Raw genomic sequence first — 19,283 nt, forward strand, 5'->3', positions numbered from 1 at the left:
CTGCCGGGCCTGAATGCATGACACTTGCAATATAGCAATTCATCATATTGTGCAGTTCTAAAAATGACTAATGTATATTTTCCAATGTATGAGTAGAGTATAAAGAAGTCAGACAACAGTGTATATCACATTGATTAAACGGTGAGAACACAGTGAAAGTACATGATGGATAGGAAGGAAAGCTCCCAGAATCTCACTATTATTACAAATTATAACATCTACAGAAGATCAAATGGACAAGATGATTTAGGAACAGTGGATGCATAAATAGATTTAGTTTGTTGTATGTACCTCCATTTTCAGAAGGTTTGATGAAGACATTTTGTTTCGTGTACAATCAACCTGGTTTTATCAGCAGAAAGTAAAGCTGTACATTTGTATAGATTTTATAAAATCATTGTGAAAGTGTTTTGTATCTTGTAATTTTCAGTGGATAATCTCCTACCATCCTGACTCAATCTCGTTCGTTCTCTTTCTCTCTGCTTCTGCTCTGTTTCCTTCTGTAATGCAGCCAACTGCTTCCCTCCGTGCCAGAACGGAGGAATGTGCCTCAGGCCCCAGCTCTGCGTCTGCAAACTGGGCTCCAAGGGGAAAGCCTGTGAGCAGACCCCGGTGCCGGCTCACTCCAGCCCAGTGGTGCCTGGGAGCGAACCCACTAATGGTCACACTAACGGTCACACGAATGGAAACAGTGTGGTGCCACAGAGGCCCATACCTCAGCAAGTGCCACCTAACAGCTACACCTCCACTAATAACTTGGCCCAGATGAAGTTAACTGTCAAGGCGGCCCCCCAGTTTGTCAGACCCCAATACATCCAGCAACATATCCAGCAGCAGTAAGTATTGCTCTTTGATTTAAGCTTTATTATGCTGTGTGTTCCTTGTGCTTTACCAACTTCAACACTTTCACTTACTGACTCATGGAGAAATTCACTGTAGTCTTCCACTATTAAACTTACTGCTGAAGTAAGTGCTCACAGTTACATTTAGTTAATTCACACTTGCAGTATGTAACTTTTACAAAAGTCCTTGAAACTGTCACCACGGCGTGACAGTACGATATGAGACAAACAATCTCATTCAATGAGAAATCCAGCTCTTCCAGTGCTACTATCGAAGTCTGCAAAAATGCACCGCTCGAGTTCCTAAACAACCAATCAGAGCCAGGAAGGAGGTCTTATCGCCGTCGATCAACTTCCTGTAGGAGCCTCAATGTGGTAATGGTGGAGAAACGACTCACCACAACAGAAAAGTCATTTATCTGCCATCATCGGTAGGTATGCTAACTAGCCTAAGCATTTAAACCAGGCTATGTTGTGGTGAACTAGCTGTAGCAAAGCAGAGAGCAAGAAAGTGACTGCTCTGATCGGTTGCTTCTGACTGAGTGGTGTATTTTTGCAGCTAGTACTGGGAGCACTGGGAGAAGGCAGAGGAGCTTGACTTATTTTATTTTTTTCCCCCACCAATTACCTGTTCTATGCTGTCACAACATAATGATAATTTAAAAAATAAATACTTTAAAACTTTTTTTAAATGAAAATGACCTTAAATACGTTTTACATAAGAAGTTTTTCACCAGTGAGACAACGGAGTAGGAGGGTTTGGGATTACATCAGGGTTCAGCTCTGAGCCTCCTGTTGTTTGCGGTGGTGATGAACAGATTCAAGCATGAGGTCAGGCAGGAGTCCAAAGAGACTATGATGTTTACAGATGACGCTGTGATCTGCAGTAAGAGTAGGAAGCTGCAGGACAAAAAGTGTGTGTGAATGAGATGGAGGCACCTCAGTTAGGCCGAGGTGCTGACGGTGAATGAGTTTTTTTCCCTGAGGTTCAGTCATCTAAAGCAAAAAGCAGCATAAGGGATGAAGATGATTGTGCAGGCTGTGTTTCCATTAACCATTTTTTTGTGCTCATTCTGAAGTTACGCATTAGAAATTTTAAAATTACTTCCTCAATTTATGACTTGAGGATGTTTTTGGCTTTTCCACTAAGAAAGTTGATGTCGAATAAGTTCTGATGTACTTAACTTTCCCATCCACTGGTAGGTCTGTGCCTTATCAGAGGCTTGAAACGTAGAGAAATTTCTAAGTTTAACCCTCCAGTTCGGTGGTGAGAGCCTTCGCTTTGCGTGGACTGGTTGTTCTGCTTCAAACCAGTAAATGGAAGCACTCGTAATTTGCATTTTCTATTTTTATTTTGCAACATTTCAAAAGTTTGTTTGACATTTGCATGATAATTGGCAGATTTTTGACAGAATAATAACTGCAGGAGCGGAAGGATTTACTAGATGTTAATACGACCTGCTGTAATGTATGATTTGGAGATAGCGGCACAAAAAGGACAGCAAAGCTGAAGATGTTCAGGTTTAATCGGAAGAGATTAAACCTCAGGACATGCAGAGGGTTAGTATGGCAGAGGGGGTAGGATGACATGACAGCAGAAGATCTGCTGCCGTGACCCCTAAGAGACGCAGCTGACAGAAGAAGATTAAATATTGTCAGGGAACTTATGAGCTGGTATGTAGAAAATAATTTACAGCTCAAAACCTTTCTGTCACAGACGTCACCTCTTGCTGACATCAGGCTTCATCCCTGGATTTCAGCATGGTGTCCAGTAGGATGGTGAATACTGCAAATGCAAGCTAGCTGTTGCTAATAGAAGCACAGAGAATATTTAGTTCGGTTTTTTATAACCTGGGCTGTCTTACTAAGGTTGGCCTGCCAACTCATTTCATCATCCATCAGGGCTAAAACTGGCTCCCCGCTCCTTCACACATGGAGCTGAAGCGCTATTAGCTCCTGCTGCGGTTCGCTGTTGGTTTGTTTTGACTGTAAGTAATGCAGATGACTGGAGAGTGTGCACGGTGAAAATGCTCCAACATCTTGTCAGGTCCAGTTTGTGGACGTAATGGGTGCGAAAGCAATTCCCCACTTTTCTGCTCCGAGCCGGTTTGTTAATGGAAACATTGTCAGGGACCCGGCGCGGTGTCTCATTAATGCTGGCGCACATCACATGATGATGTGAAGCATGTGGATGAATGTGATTTCTGTGTTCTGAGATGTCTGGGTTTCGTACAAGGCACAAGTAATCGCTACCAGATCTGGTTGAAAGCTGCTCCTTGTTTGCAGAAAAGATTTATTTTGCACAGAGAGCACATGTTCCCTGTGTTTTATTGTAAAAGCTCCAGACAATAACTGGTAGAAAACCTTTCCTCAGGATAATGTTTCAGCCAGGTAGTAAATTCCTGGCCAGCAGAGAGTGTCCTCTGTTACAGTTGCTAACCTTTTAAAATCCGTCTTTTGCAAGAAAAGTTGTACAACAAGTGAGTGAACAGCTGTTTAACAAGGTCTGGGACAAGGTTAGAAACTACAGTAGCTGTAGAGTACTGAAGTGTTTGTAGGGTTCAGTTAGGGTGCTCTCACACCTGGTAGTCCGGTAGACTCGGTTCGATTGGCAATCGAAGTTGCAACATTTGTTCCTTGTGGTGGTGCTGCGCCAAAAACCACTGAAGGAAACAACACAAAGGCCTCTGGAGAAGACACCGAGCGCAACCTTCTTCTTCAGAAAATATAAACATAAATGGAGTAGCATCAGATTTTAGTGGTTGTTTTTTCTTTGGCAAAAGACGACAAGCCTTTTCTCCCGCTAGCGCTAGACACATGTTTGTTTTGGCTGCGTTTACCCAGAATGCCCTGCAGTTGTCTTCGTGCTTTTGGAGTGGTCTCCAGTCCATTTGGCATTCACACATGCCCTCAAACCGCATCAGAGTTCACTTCAACCGGACTGAGACCTAGTTTTGTAAGCGAGCCAGAGTTTGTCAACTTTGATTGCACGTTCACACCTCAGCAAACAACTGGATTTTCTTAGGCAAAGGAGCTAAAGTTTGAACAGGGCTGGTGTGAATGCACACTTAGTTTTACAGTTGCTTTGGCACATTATTAGCAAAACACAAAATACAAATCTTTATAATAAAAATTCACAACTAAAATAACTAAAACTAAATGAAGCACCCTGAGGTACCACAGGTAGAGCTCAGTACCCAGTAGTTCTATTCCTAGCTGGATTTTTCTGTGAAGGCACAAAAACTCACAATTTGTCTCACATGTAGGCCTCAAAGCAGGATGGGGGCAGAGGTAGAAGACAAAAATAAGCATATTTAAGAAAGTAATCCATATCTTGAAACAAAGACGTCTTGGGTCTTTCTGAACTATATCAATAGCCTTAAGAGACCTGTGCAGAAACTGAAGAAATGTAAAGAACAGTCGCTCTTAGCTTTTGTTATTTTGGCTTTATTTGTTTAATATACAACGGTAAGAAACATTTGAAGTTAGATTTAAATAATTTCATTACCTGGTAAAGAACAAATGCTTTTTATTTTGTACCGGTGTCCTGAAATTGAACAGAGGTGTACATTCCTTTTACCATAACTACCTAATGCATATGTCTCATTCATTGATAGTTTCCTCTCTGTGGTCCAAGAGTAACTTAAGCATGTACATTACTAACATTTAGAGTCATTTTTCAAACAATATATTTTTTTAACTCACTGGTCAAGGGAATAAAAACATGTTTGGCCAGCAGTTAGAAAAAAGAAGAAAGGTTGTGAACTAAAGGGTGGAGACAAAATGTCCAAGGGAAGTGTTTTGTGTCAGCACAAGGATCAACAATTACACTGAGCTATTGGTGCCACTCTAATCCAACTCCCATTTGGTTTTGGGTGCTTATGAAGGTGAATGTGGTGAAGAATGCTTCTCAAAGATCTCTGTCCAGTCCATAAATCATGGGCGACAGGCTAATGCTTTTATAATGGCTGTCACTTTGGTTCAGCTGCACAAGTCAAATCCTGCAGCTCAGAGTATGTGTGCTCATTCATTCATTCCTTAAAGGTGAGAATAACCTGCTTCTATTTCCCACCAGAATAAAAGCACTGACTTGTTGCTTGATATGGCCTGCAGCTTTAGGACAATTATTTGTACAGAAGTCTGAAGCTGCAGAGTTGGCCTTTCATGAAAGCTGCTCAGTAGTGCTGCAAAGATCAATTCAATTTTAAAACAGAAAATCTGATATAGTTGTAAAGTTTTTTGTCCTTTTAAGAAATCTGGATTATGAAAACTTCACAAGTGTATGTATGTTTGCTATAATGACTTATTCCTCCTCTTTTTCCTCTTGTTATAACATTGGTCAGTATATCCAGCTTTGGTGCATTTCTGCTTCTTGTGATTTCATGTCTTTGATGGGAGTCATAAATAAAATGCAGCCATAAATGAGCTGCATTGTTTAGAAACTGTATAAAATATTCAGGCTGAAATAATTTGTTGGCAAAGACTATAAACTGGATAACTCCTTCTTACTGGAGTTCTTGATCTCTAACACGTCCAGCTTGAGTCACCTATAAAGATGCCATTTACACTTATCGACATGGCAGTCAGTGCTTCATGTGGTTATAAAATGATGAGCATTTGATTTATCCTTAACAAGTGGTCTCGCAAAACCAAATGTTTAGCTTTTCTTAGTTGTGAAATCCAATTGCAGTGCTAGCATTAAAACCTGCTCCATGTGGGGGAAAAAATCCTCCCAGGGTTATTCTTAGTGTCTTGCACTGCTGAATTAATCTCTCTTAAACTCTCCATCAAGGGTTTTTGGTTATATTAGGAAGTTGGATCATGTCAAAGACCTTCAAAAATTGAAGAACTCTGAAGAACTCAACCAGGCTTTCAGTGAAACGATGTTACTCACTTCCTCGTCGCTAGCTTTGAAGTGTTGAGATCATGTTGGGAAGGGAATGGTTAGCTTGTAAACTGAGGTAATAAAAGCAACCATCTGTGCTTTGTGTCTGAATATAGAATCGTCCACCCTCATACCGTAGGATCCTAGTCATTGCATGCCCATAATGCTTTTGTTCTTGCATTAGATCACCCACAGTAGCCTCGTTTCCATCAGTGTTTTTTGAAGTATCGCATTATGGTTGATGGAAACTGCTAAATTTGAAGTAACTTCCTCAGCACCACAAAAATGTCTTTATGCTTCTTTTAGTTGGTTAATGCACTAAAGGGGAGATGGAGATACATTTGCTGAATAATATAATATTTACCTCACATGACCATGACCAACTGTTTCCATCAGTCGTGTAAATCTTTTATCAGCATGAAACATCACCAATTCTAATTGACCCGACAGAGCAATGACAACTTGCCCAATAGCAACACATTTCTGAGAACCTCTCTCCATTTCTGAGATGTGTGAACCAGGCTTAGTTTCCAACCTCTACTTCCTGTTTGTTGCCGCCATGTGTAGTGTCAACATTTGATGAAATTACACTTTGCATAGCCTGGTTGATTAGTTAAATGCTTAATGTGCATATTCTTTTTCACAACCTTTTAAAAGTTTGCTCAAAATTCACACGACAGCGGGATGGAAACATAGCCAGAGTGATGGGCGAGCTTGGATTCAACTGGATTAATACTCCTTGCCTACTATTTCAACTCCTTTACCAGAAGTTGTATCCATAGAAAACTCAACATGTACACTAATGGACACCATCACACTTTACACATGGTCTAAGACGAATAAAAGTCCCTTTAAATACACTGACACTATGTAGCCATATGAATGATATTAACATACAATTCATAATATTGTCATAAGCATTAAGACAATTCATGATATAGATGGATTGTGTTATATCTGCAACAGTTAAGAGCAGTGAAAAGTACAAATCAGTCAGATGGCTGCAAAACCCCAATTTACATAGACCAGGATTTCATATATAAATGAAATTAAAGTCTGAAACACCCAAGTGAGGTGAAAACATTTTACATGCATGGAAGCTGTCACTTTCTGTGGAATTGGACTATCATAATAATAGCATAAAAAATATGTTTAAGGAGTTAAACCTTCCTGTGTTGTTAGGTCAAATATTCAGAGATAAAATATGAAATAAGTAATAAAAATAAACATATGGTCTCATAACATTTGTGAGGTGAGTGGATTTATGGAAGAGTGTTGAGATTAGAGTTGTCAGAGAATCTCTGTATGTTTTCCACAATAATGTACTTCCTCTTTGTTTGATGAAGGGATGTTGCACACGGCCAGTCACTGTTCACATCCTCATCCACTGGCAACGGCGCAGGTTCCCCTGAACATGGGCTATCACTCTTTCCCACCATTCATGCTGAGACTGATCTCTGTAACTAAGTTGAGATAAGCTGCTTATCTCCATTAATGTCATGAGTGCATGATCACAATTCAGAGCACATGCTCCGTTTGGCTGAGCAAAGACCTGGCATCCAGTGTGTAGCTAACAGACAGTGTGGGTAAGGCCTGTGTGACCTGACTGAGAGGAGAAAGAGTGGGAAACACCTTGTAGCTTAACGCTTAATAGTAGAGGAGGAGGATGAACTCAGTCATTATCTGTGACCACCAACAACTGGCCTAATGATAATGGGCACAGATTCATACAATTATGTCAAGAGGTGCTGTATGCAAACCATATTTTAGTTGAGCATACCTAAATGTAGATAATAAGATCCAATCTGCGACCCTTTTCCGCTAGCATATCATGAAAGCTGTTTGCTTTGTGAATTCACTGCAGAAACAAAGCTACTAATATGCTTAAAACATTCTGTGAGAAAAAAAAGAACATATATGGAACATTATTACTATATAGTATCATCTTTAAATGTGAGTTGGTTGTTTGAATTTCCAACAGATTATTGTAGCCACAATCTTAATTTCCACTCGAATCATGATAAATAAGGGACATATAGAAATATATAGAAAGTTAAAGATGTTGGACAAGCAACTAAAATTGCTCTGTTAATTGAACTGGTATCCCAGAGCATTCAGATGGGAACAACACTGGATGTTGTGTCCTGTTGGGTATTTGAGTGATACCCAACAGGACCTTCGTTACTTGGGAAGTATTTCCGATGGATGGAAGTATTTCATCCATTTTCTAACACCCTTGTCCCTAGGGGGGTCGGTTTTTACCTCTTATTTTTAGTCTCTTGATCTATCATGCACACACGCGCACGCGCCCACACACACAGCACCCTGGCATGGTTATGGGGTTTGGTATCTGTCCTTAGATGCTTCACTATGTTTGAGGACCGAGTTCTTAGCTTCTGTTCTGTCGGTGGTTCAGATAGCATTCCAAGTCCTAAGACTGAAAAGGTAAGGTTGGTGACACTGCTGTTGGTAGAACCAGAGGAATTTAGCAACTCTTGACAAAGTGATTATAAAGTAATTGACAACATCTAACTCATGGTAAAGAACTGCATTCTTTAAATATGGAGAAGATTCACTAAATGGAAGTGTTGCTGTAGATTGGTCACTGATCACGACTGTGAGTGCAGCTGCTTTCTGTCCACCTCCACAACTAAAACACCTGCTTTATTCAGATTCACTGTTTATGTTGTTGAGGAAAATCTGCGTGTAACTTAGTTTTATTTATGTTACTCTTTGTAGAATTTTTTTAACTCCCTCTCTATGCACTGGTTAAATGGATTGTCTGTTTCTGTTTATTTGTGTTCTTATTTTTTTCCCTCCAGAATCCGGCCTGTGCCGATCCACTCTGGACTGAACCAGCAATACGTCATCAAGCCCAAGTACTACCACACACACACCACACACACACAGATGCATGTTCAGCCCCAACCTGAGCGCCCCATCCCTCTGACGGTGGGACACAACTCCATCCATGGTGAGCAGGTCCTCTTCTTTCTGCTTTTAGTGTTTTGGTTTGTTTTATACATGGAAACCAACTTTCTGCAGGAATTTCAGACAGTTTGCTTTGCACTTCCTAAGCTGCTACTCTTCATATATGCACCACACAGTGTGATGTCTGTTGTTTTTAACTTTTCAGAAATCTTGACAAGCATTTCTGATCAATGATTGGTATTTATAAATGCCAATGCAAACAGGAGTTGTAGGCAGGATTTATGAACACCAGCAATTAGAATTTATATTGAAATCGGGGAAAAAAAATAAATATTGAACTGGGCCGCTTCAATTAAACTATTTAATAATCTATTAATCTAAAAATGAATTTGAGACGAGTAAAGACCTGAAAAAGAATATACATACTTCTGTTCTGTTGTACATGACTGTCTCTTTTGCGTTATTTCACTAGTTTTCTGTAATAAGACTAGTCTGAACTGCAATGAGTTCAGACTAGTCTTATTGGAGTCTGAATGAAGCTGAAGCATTGTTTGGTTTTTGTAAAACATAACTTTGTCAGAGAGGTAATCATTTTACTTTATACTTTACATTTTGTCAAAGAACATAATTTGAGTCTACTTGACACATTTTCACTTCCATATTTTATTATTTTGTAGAAATCATTTTTCACTTTGGCATTTAAGGTTTGTTGGTAATGCCTTTTGGCAAAAACAAAACAATTTTGTTTGATAATGACTGATTTTTAAAAGCAATAAGGAGATAAAATATCAGAGGAGGTGAATACTTCTTATAGCATTTTAAGTTGTGGGCAGCAAGTATCTCAGTTGAAAGTTAAAATAACAGAAACTGGTGAAATGTTGGAAAGTAGCAGGAGAAAATTTGATCAAACTGGTCACACTTGTTGATTATCAATTACTGAAATGCATTGACTCGGATCTGTTAACCTTTAACCTCTAAAGCGATAAATGTACCAGAGAACACCAGACACATTTCTTCCAGACTTCTGTAAAGGGATTTCTCTCTGCTTTCTCTGCTCTCTGCAGACTGGATGGATCTCATTGTGATCCTTTCTGCTCTCAACTTGGCTGATGTCTGTGTTTTTGTCTGAGACACTCTGCTGACTTCCTTTCCATATGCTTGACAAGGCTAAGAGTCTGCAGGAGGCGTGTGCAAAACCTACACACTTACAGATGTGAAATCAGTAGATAGGGAAGTTTTCTCATTGCTGTGGTGAGAAGAATTTCTGACATGTTGTCACTGGGCGAACACGAATCTGCCTGGAGAACTGCTGACAAACCTAATTATAGCTCCATATTTTTCATCTAGAGAAGTTTAGCACATTTCAAAGACAGAATTTAGTATGAGAGATAAACATGACTGTTCTGATTGTGTCCCAACCAGTCAGCTCTGTCTCCTACACATGGCCCTGTTGACTTAGCCAACAAAGATGCTGCTAAATGTTCACTCATTCTCACAGTTTTATTTCAAAATGGCTACAGTCCTGTGGGAAAGTATTTGCCCCCTGAGAAGGTGCTGGCCTCTCTGTGCCGGGTCCAAAGCTCCTATGGCCATCAGCTTCACTCCATGATTGTGCTGTGAAACAGCTGAGAGCCACAGAGAGAGCAGAACACACTGGCGTTCAGACACACACCTCGCTAAGACAAGAGAAAGATAAAATAAATAAATTGATCTCATTGTGATCCTTTCTGTATTTATTGGGATTTCCTGCATTTTTTCTTATTTTGTCTCATATCACAAAAATGAAACCTTTTCCGTCTGGTTATTTCTGGCCCATGTTTTATATTTTATTTAACCTTTTATTTCACCAGGAAAATCCCACTGAGGATAAACATTTGGTTCAGTTCTGCTCATTTTTAAACAGATGAGAGAGGCGGCAGAAAGAGGGACAGGGGCTTTAAGAGAGGGGCGGGAACAAGAGCAAGCCTGGGCAGGAGCACAAGTCATCAGCTTTGCTTCTGAACATATGCAAAGTGCAGTGAGGATCTAAACATTAAGACCAGGATATGGGGAGTGGCTAGGTAGCATAGAGGGTGTTTAACCTGGAGGGAAAACAGAGCTGAGGATGTCCTTGAAATGTCCATGTTGCTGAAAAAAAGAACTGTTCTCTACAACATGGTGGCTTGACATACATCTTACACATCATACACAAGACAATCCTGGCCAAGGCCGGCCATGCAGAGGTCACAGGACATTCACTGTAAAAACAGAAAAAATTGACACCGTCATGAATAAATAAATTAAAATATTCCTCAGTTAAAATATTTACAGACAGATGACATACAGAAACAACATAGTAGGCACAGTAGTTTGGTAAAGAAATCAAAGTTGTGCAGAAAAGTCTATATTTTGGGCTGACAGATGGGAGACAGAGAAATTGCTTTAGTTGAAACCCGCTTAAACTAAAAATAAATGAATAAAATGAAATAAATAAAATAAATGCATAAGAAGAGAGAAGTAACGCCTACGTTTAAAAACAATTACATATCCTTGAGATAGTGGCAATAATCTTGAAAGTATATGAAACTAGTATTTCTTTTGTATAAAAGAAAACAAATCTTTTTAAACATATTGTTTTCACTTTTAACTTTTTATTCATCTTTTGTCATTAAACTTAAACTGTTTTTGAAATATTTTTGTCCTACGATTTTTTTTTAAAGAGAAACAAGAAATAAAGAGCAACTCCACATACAAAGCTCATATTTAGCCAATAATCGCTGGTCTAGATGCAAAAGAAGTGTAAATGTAAAAGAAAATAAATAAAATGTTAATGAGCATACAGTCATTTTTTCCACTGAAGATAATTGAATGTAACAAAAAATAAATTAGGTAACTAATTTAATAACATATTTTAGTGATAGAAATTCCAGAATGACTAAGTGAGGAGAGAGTCTCAAACTCTAGTATGTAGAGATGAAGAGTTGTTAAAAAAGCACTTTGTTTGATTTATTCTGAAATGTCACTTTAACAGGTTTCTACGATTGTTCTTTAAACATTAATACTTTGTTCCTGTTACATAAATAGTAGATTTGACAAACTTTCAAAATAACACACAGGATTCAGTTTGCTTTTTTCCATGATGATGAAGTGTTAAAATAGGCTTAAGAACAGGTTTGAAATCCCAGCCAACAGCAAACCAGACTAAATGACATGCATGTGATGAGGAAAAGTTTTTTAGAGGCTTGAGACCTCTAAAAAAAACCCCCACTGGAATAAAAAACAACAAACTATGGGCTTGAGAAAAATTTGTGAGTCCAGTGTGTGTTATGAAAATCGGTTGGTATGTTTGGCCTGTGTGTTGTTCTAGTAAAGATCTCACCTGTACACATCATGTTTAAATCAGGCATCCTTCTCTAAATACTGCATAATATTCAGTAAAATGTTCCCCTGGCTGCTCAACTTGATTTCATAATTGTGCTGTGAACCAGCTGACAGGCGCAGACACAGCAGAGCTCTGTGGAGACAGGGGTTTGGACCCGGCACACAGAACCCAGGAATCAGCGCACAGGGAACAGATTTGTAATAATGCAGAGAGACGTGAAGATAACAGAGAGAATTAAAACAAAACTTAATAGAACAAAGAACCCTTTGATGCTAAAATGGACAGAAAGATGAACTAACTGTGAGGTAGATATGATGTGCCTTCAGGTATCTTTTCTTCCGGCCTTTTGTTCTGTGGGCTGGCATTCCTGAGGGTGGGGAAAAGTCGCTGCAGACGGGGAAACGAGTTGATAAGCTCTTCCCGGTCTTATTTCTGGCTTTCAGGATGAGCCGTTCAGTTTTCATGTGAGGGGAAGAAGTTCTGAGGATAGTTAAGTGAACCTGAAATAAAACCAGACAGGGGGAACAGGCACCAGAAGGAGAAGTGTGCACACAGGGGCAGAAGTTGCTTGTCGTTTTGTCCAAGTCTTCTGATGAAGGGTTTTACAACAGCTCGGAGTTTTGTTTGCTAACCTCACCCACATATTTTCTTTTTTCCTTGCGTCTCATTCACATTTCGGAGACGCTTTTGGATTAAGTGGAGAGGGAGGAGTAACACGAGCTCTTTGAAGGAGGATCCACGTTCTGAAGTTTTCCAGAAATGTTAATGACAGCATAGTTTAGTTCACTGTTTTGTCTCGGCAGTTCTGAGTGACCAGATTCAACCGGAGAGTAATTCGGCTTCTTATGGCTCTAACAAGACTCCCGCTCTCCCTCCTTCTGGTTTGTTCCATTTTGTCAGCAGCGCTGGGGAACCAAACAGGAAGGATCAAGGTGGTCTTCACACCCACCATCTGCAAAGTGACCTGCGTAGGAAGCAGATGTCACAACAGCTGTGAGAGGGGAAACACCACCACCATCATCAGTGAGAACGGCCACGCCACAGACACGCTGACAGCGCCAAACTTCAGAGTAGGTAGGTGATCCTGACTCTGGCTTCTTCTGGTTTCCACCATTATCAGTGATCATTGTCTCGTCTCTAATCATAAAACAAAGATTTAGCTCAACGGAAGAAAAGTATTTGAATTGTGTTGACATTGCTCAGAGAATTTGTGAATGATTGCCGGTCTCTGATGTTGTAAAGCTGCGAACTGCCAAAATCAATTTTAACTGCTTTTATTTCTCTCTTTAAGAACTAAATGCAATGACTTTCAAATATGCAAATATAATCTATTTCTTCTTTTTGTATAGGACAAAAATTGAGTTGCCTTCATGCTAAAGTGTCTGTGAGACAGTGACAGACAAGAGTTTACACAGCTGCCTCTCAAGGAATTACTAAGACTACAAATACAGCAGTGTTTTCAGACTAAGCTAAAGCAAACCTTTCATGCTAGACCATTCATAACCCCCAAGATAAGGAGTTGTTTTTTATTTGCACACCTCAAAATATAAAAGTGCATTCTGTTAAAATATATATTTCTTGTATTGGATTAATTTCAAATAAATAAATAAAGAAACATAGTCAAACTGTGCTAGAAAAATCATTGTTTTACTTACTGCAAATGCGGGAGCTTTAAACAGCCTATCTATCATGACCAGAGGCGAAGTCACACTGTGTGAGAGCTAGAGCAGTCACTGTTTCACTGGTGTGCAGTTTACAAAGAATTTCATTATTAGTTTAAACCATGACAACATTAAACAGTCTTAAGTGTTTTATGTCAGATATTAGTAAGATTAATGCAAGTTGCCTAGTTACCCGTCCTGACTATGTAGTTAGTAGACCCTCATTTTCAGGGTTGTAAATACTTTATCAACATTTCCCAATGCTGGTTCAGGTTTCCAGCTATGTCTTGGCACATCTCAAAAGAATCAGTCTTACAAGCTTCTATATTAGTCATGACTATTCATGACTAAACAACATAAACAGCAAAGTGTTCTAGGTGCAAAGAACCAGTGAAAGATCAGCTGCGGCTCACCTGTTTTTCTAAGCTAAGGAAGCCAATATACAAGTACACGATGTCAGATTTCTGCACAAAGTGACAGTAGAGTACTGAAAGAGTATTTATAGAAGGGGCATGTTGGTAACAGCTCAATACATATCTTAGCTTCTGTTTGGTGGTTCTATATATCTGATTCTATATCCCTTGCCTTCCCTGCATTGCTTTGGAGCAGAGTACTTTAGACACTAACTTTATTCATTCGTTATTTTGTGGCACTGATAATAACAGGAGGACATGTGTTTTTGATTCTGGGTGTGAGTGGTGACTGCATTTTTCTCCTCTCATTGTGCCTTTGTGGCTGTACTGTGACATGTTGGCTTAGATGTTATTCACAATATACAGTAGAGAATTGGATGGAATGGCATTCTAAAAGATCAGTTTCCAGATGTATTTGCAGGCATGTGAAAGAATTATTCATTTCTGAAGAATTTTTCCTTTGATCACATAACAAAGCAGACTGGGCCAGATATTCGGAGAATTATTTACTCACCTGCCGCCACAAGAAGCTCGACAACCACAGAGGATCTCCTTCGGGGTCAGAGTCAGGGGGCTTGGGATGGGATGAGGGTTGACTCTGGAGGCTGACTAAGTTGCTCCTCCACTTCTATACCTTATGAAATTTTTCTTGTTGTTTTCGGTTGAAATGATCTGGTTTCTAGACAGTCAGCTGTGCGCTGCGACAATCCTTAAGCTGACTCTATCCTGAAAGTTTAAACCGGAGATCCCATGAAGCAGCTTCGGTGCTGTGGATGCCATTACATGGGAGTACTGTTGCATGGATTCAGCAAACTCTGTCTCAACCTGCCTCTGTTTGAACAAAGGATAGCTGAGTGTCGGAGCAGAACAAGCTGAATTCTGCTCTGACTCAGCTGAACAAATGATTGGGACTGGATTAATGCAAGGTTTAAAAACGCTGTTAACCCTGCATGAACCAGGGAGTTCATCCCTTTCATGTTCAGTTCAATATTACTGTAGCAAATGTAATGCATAACTAATGTCATTAGCAACAGCTCTAGTACATCACTTCTGGGTGTACACATTTTGCGTTTTAAGTTGCCATAACTTCATATTCAAGAATAGAAAATGAGAGCCATTAGAAAAAACTAAGACAACATTAAGTGAATATCATAACAATTATTATCATTTAAGATATGCCAAGACTGTTAAAGTTTGTGGAATGGAGTTCACAAACTCTAATCCACAAATAGAGTTTGTGAAAACCATTAAGTGTTTTTGTGTCATTTTGATACATGCTGTTCACTGAGCTGTTTTCTTTTTAAATCTGAAATATCTGCTTTTTATTGAGGATTATTAAACTGAAAGTTCAGTATTCTGTTGGATCATATATTCCTTTAATGATAAATCATCTTGATAATTCACACAGCTGTCCTTAGACATGGCGTGGTGCAACTGTTTATCCAGTGACTGTGTAGACATGAATCTCCTCTTTGACAGAAGAAGAGCACAGCCTGACAGCCTGTGCTGATCTGATAGAACACTGGACAACTTCCGAAGGACGTACATTTGTGCTCTCAACATTTCTCTCCAGAAGACTTTGTCATTTGTACGAGCAAAACTGACAAAGGCTTTGTTTTAGCTTGTTAAGGTAACAAAGTGCCTAAACCTCATTGCCGCCGGGTAGAGATAAAAAAGAAACTCAGGGAGAAACATCAGACAGCGCTGGAAGCTCTTTTAAATGTTAACAGAACTATGCGGCAGTAGAATAGGTGGCACTACTGCCGCCATGTTTGCGTCCACACAGGGAAACCAGTCACAGAAGTACTTACCAGATCATGCAGTCTGACCAGAGGTATGTGTCATTTATTGTTTCATTTAGGAAGCTAAAGGTGACAGCAGAAGCAAAACACCAGCTCTGACAGCCAACTCTGTTCTCTTAATCAGTTTGGCCCTCCTCAACTTCATTACCTCTTGTGATTCCTACAATTTTGATTGATTTCATTGTGCTCCGGTTCATATTAAAAAAGCTTAATGACGTTACTCATCACTGTTTTGGCTGGACGGATCTAGCGCAGTTGGACCATTATATGTAATTTACCCAGAATGCATTGCAGCATTGCAGCATGACCAACATGGCAATGTTCTTTGTGTCACAATATTTTAAAATTTATAAAAACTAAACTGCCTGCAGTATCCATCCAACCCTTTCTTACACCCTTATCCCTGGTGGGGTCAGGAGGTGCTGGTGTCTATCTCCAGCTAACGTTCTGGGCGAGAGGCGGGGTCACCCTGGACAGGTCGCCAGTCTGTCGCAGGGCAACACAGAGACACCTACAGTATTATTAATGTATTGTTTTACATCTAAAATAAGTAGTTCTCAAATAAAGTTTATTTTTACAACTAATCATGGGTCCTTTTAAGGGACTTTGTAGATTATAGTATTGTAAAAATATTGAAGTCAATCGGCCTGTTGCTCTTAAATAATAGAAGATTCAATCATAAAAGTAGTGGTGATAATGTCTTTGTCGCTTCTTCTAGTTACTAAGTTCTGGAGTCATTTTCCAGCCAACATTAGAGATACTCCAAATATGGGCTTTATTTTTCAAAATGCATTTTAAAGATGTATGTCAAGCCACCATGTTGTAGAGAACAGTTCTTTTTTTCAGCAACATGGACATTTCAAGGACATCCTCAGCTCTGTTTTCCCTCCAGGTTAAACACCCTCTATGCTACCTAGCCACTCCCCATATCCTGGTCTTAATGTTTAGATCCTCACTGCACTTTGCATATGTTCAGAAGCAAAGCTGATGACTTGTGCTCCTGCCCAGGCTTGCTCTTGTTCCCGCCCCTCTCTTAAAGCCCCTGTCCCTCTTTCTGCCGCCTCTCTCATCTGTTTAAAAATGAGCAGAACTGAACCAAGACAATGGTTTATCTGAAATCCAAACTGAGCTAAAGGGAGTGCAACAAAATAAATCACACTTGCTATGTTATCATACTTTTGTTATGAGAGAAAAGAGGAATCTGAAATGAGTCATGATGCACTGAAAGCAAAAAGGTCGATCTGGTTGTACTCCCTTCCAGTCTGTAATGTTCTTTACATCTCCCATCAGAGTTGTCGTGACCACATGCTCTGAATTTCTGTCAGGTCTCAAGACATTCTAAAGATCGAAAGTGATAAAAGTTTAAACATGACCTAATATTGAACATGGTCTTCTAATATTCATCCAAAGGGATCACTGTACAGTAAACCTCCGTTTTACACCAGATCTTGTGAGCCTGTAGATTGGTTTGATAATGAGGCATTTAACCTGATAATCAGCTGAAGAATGATAACAATGGCAGCCCCGTTCTTCATTCATCTGTCAAGTGTTTAAAATGCTTTAAAACTTGAAGTCTGTTGGTTGGCTGCTGCATTCAACAACTTTCCTGTTAAACATTCAAGTCTATTGATGGAGGCCGAATGTGTTTCCTCTGTAGAGAATTTAGAGGGAACTGGGAAGACAGTGGAAACCTGATCTTTGCTTCAATTTATCTTCCACAGGATTGTGCTTGCACTGAGCCAGAACCTGTTATAATCTTTAAAAGTCATCTTGAGAAATGGTTCTTCTGGCTTTCAGGGGTGCTTTTAAACATTTCTTTTGACGTTTTAATGGATTTCCAGTCCACCCGTTTTCAGAAGGAAGCTAATGTTTACAGCTGTTCAGAGAGTTAATGTGATCCTGCTTCAAGGAAACTTTGTGTTCGTGATGGCTGGGCCTGCTCTGCACAAACAGGCCCAAACAGGAAGTTTGTGCTGAGCAGCGTGCATTCAATAAAATAATAATAATAAAAAAATTCCCTAAAGTAAAACTCAACAGTATCCCAGTATCAATGCACAATTGGAAAACGGAAATGTAAAACCTCTAAAACAAGAGGCAGCAATTGTTATATTGCTGTTGCTAAAATAGCATTCACTATTGTGAATACTATTTTAAATAACAATAAACGTTTAAATAACAATAAACGTCACAGGCAGCATATTAATATTGCCTGTGACGTTTATTGTTATGTATGTTTTCAGGCACAGCCACATAACGACAATGAAGGAAAAGGATGAGTTCAGAGATTTTGTGTAAAATGAAAATCATCTATTTTATATGCCTTAAATTTCTCCATTTTTGATCTGTTTCTACATGGAGACATTTCTAATGAAATGAAGTGGTCCTTAAGCAGGAATTGTGTTTTTAATGTATAATAATATTCTGTCTAGTTTTCTCCTTCTCTGTCTATAAACAGTCTTCAATCATCAGAAAAAACTCAGCTTTGCGAAAGATCTGAAAAGTATCTATTTTTCTCCTGGTATCCTGAATGTTTCTAATTAAATCTGATGAGTAAGTGGTGATGAGGGTCATGGTTTGGACAGGAAGCTAAACCAGTAATACCTTTGATGACTTTAGTCTGACATGAGTCACAATGGCTGTGCTTCTGTGTGTGAATCATAAGTAGTGCCGCTTTCTGACTGGTAAGTGTGAGAAATGAATTTGGGATGAAGCTGGAATCAGTGTTGGACCACGTCTGGTTTGGCTGTTTTGTCTGGAGTTTCATCGGACTCTGTTAGATAAGTCAGAAGTGGAAACTTTATATTTTTATATCTGGCCTCTTGTTGGGTATGTAACAATTATATTTCTGCGATTAATGACTGGTCTGCCTGTTTTCAATGTAGCATTTTCTGTTTGTACATGCAGTGTTTGGGAAAAGATAGTACAGTTGATTGAAACTTAGTACACCCCATGTTTCAGCAACTCTTGAACTACCAATAACTTCCAAGAGTCATTTTTGGGTCAGCCTTGCTTGTTGAGGATTTTTGCCCCACTCTTCTCTTTAGTTATTTTAGTTTGTTTTAAAACCACACCACTACATTTTTCTAAGGTCATCGTCTGGACTTTAACTGGACCATTGCAGCACCTTTTGTCCTTCAGTTGTAGATTTGATCCTGTGACTGATATCATTGTCTTGCTTTGTAGTTGAGCAGATGATCCCATATTTGACTGGATAATACTTTGGTATGAGGTTGTGGCTGTCAAGGTGGCTATAAGGTGCCGACTAAGGAAGCTCATACAACCAACCATCCACCACCACATTGCTCCAAAGTGGTCCAATCCAAACATCGATTTCATCTGTCTTCTTAAAGAAGTCTTGCTCTTATAGAAGCCTTGTGGTCTTTGCACA

General features: G+C 39.4%; 1 protein-coding gene across 3 annotated transcripts in view; it reads left to right on the plus strand.

The window, feature by feature from the left end:
- The window catches only part of ltbp1 (latent transforming growth factor beta binding protein 1), an 80,401-nt gene that overhangs the window by 19,965 nt on the left and 41,153 nt on the right, over positions 1-19,283 (plus strand). For 2 of the 3 annotated variants that reach the window (XM_023326989.1, XM_023326991.1), the window contains exons 3-5: positions 512-836; positions 8,550-8,701; positions 12,920-13,093. In XM_023326989.1, coding sequence (XP_023182757.1) covers positions 512-836; positions 8,550-8,701; positions 12,920-13,093 — 651 coding nt within the window. The remainder of the gene's footprint in view (positions 1-511; positions 837-8,549; positions 8,702-12,919; positions 13,094-19,283) is intronic. The other variant, XM_023326990.1, reaches the window with a different exon arrangement.

The sequence above is a fragment of the Xiphophorus maculatus genome, chromosome 22 (assembly GCF_002775205.1).
Source record: "Xiphophorus maculatus strain JP 163 A chromosome 22, X_maculatus-5.0-male, whole genome shotgun sequence".
Classification (NCBI taxonomy): Eukaryota; Metazoa; Chordata; class Actinopteri; order Cyprinodontiformes; family Poeciliidae; genus Xiphophorus; species Xiphophorus maculatus.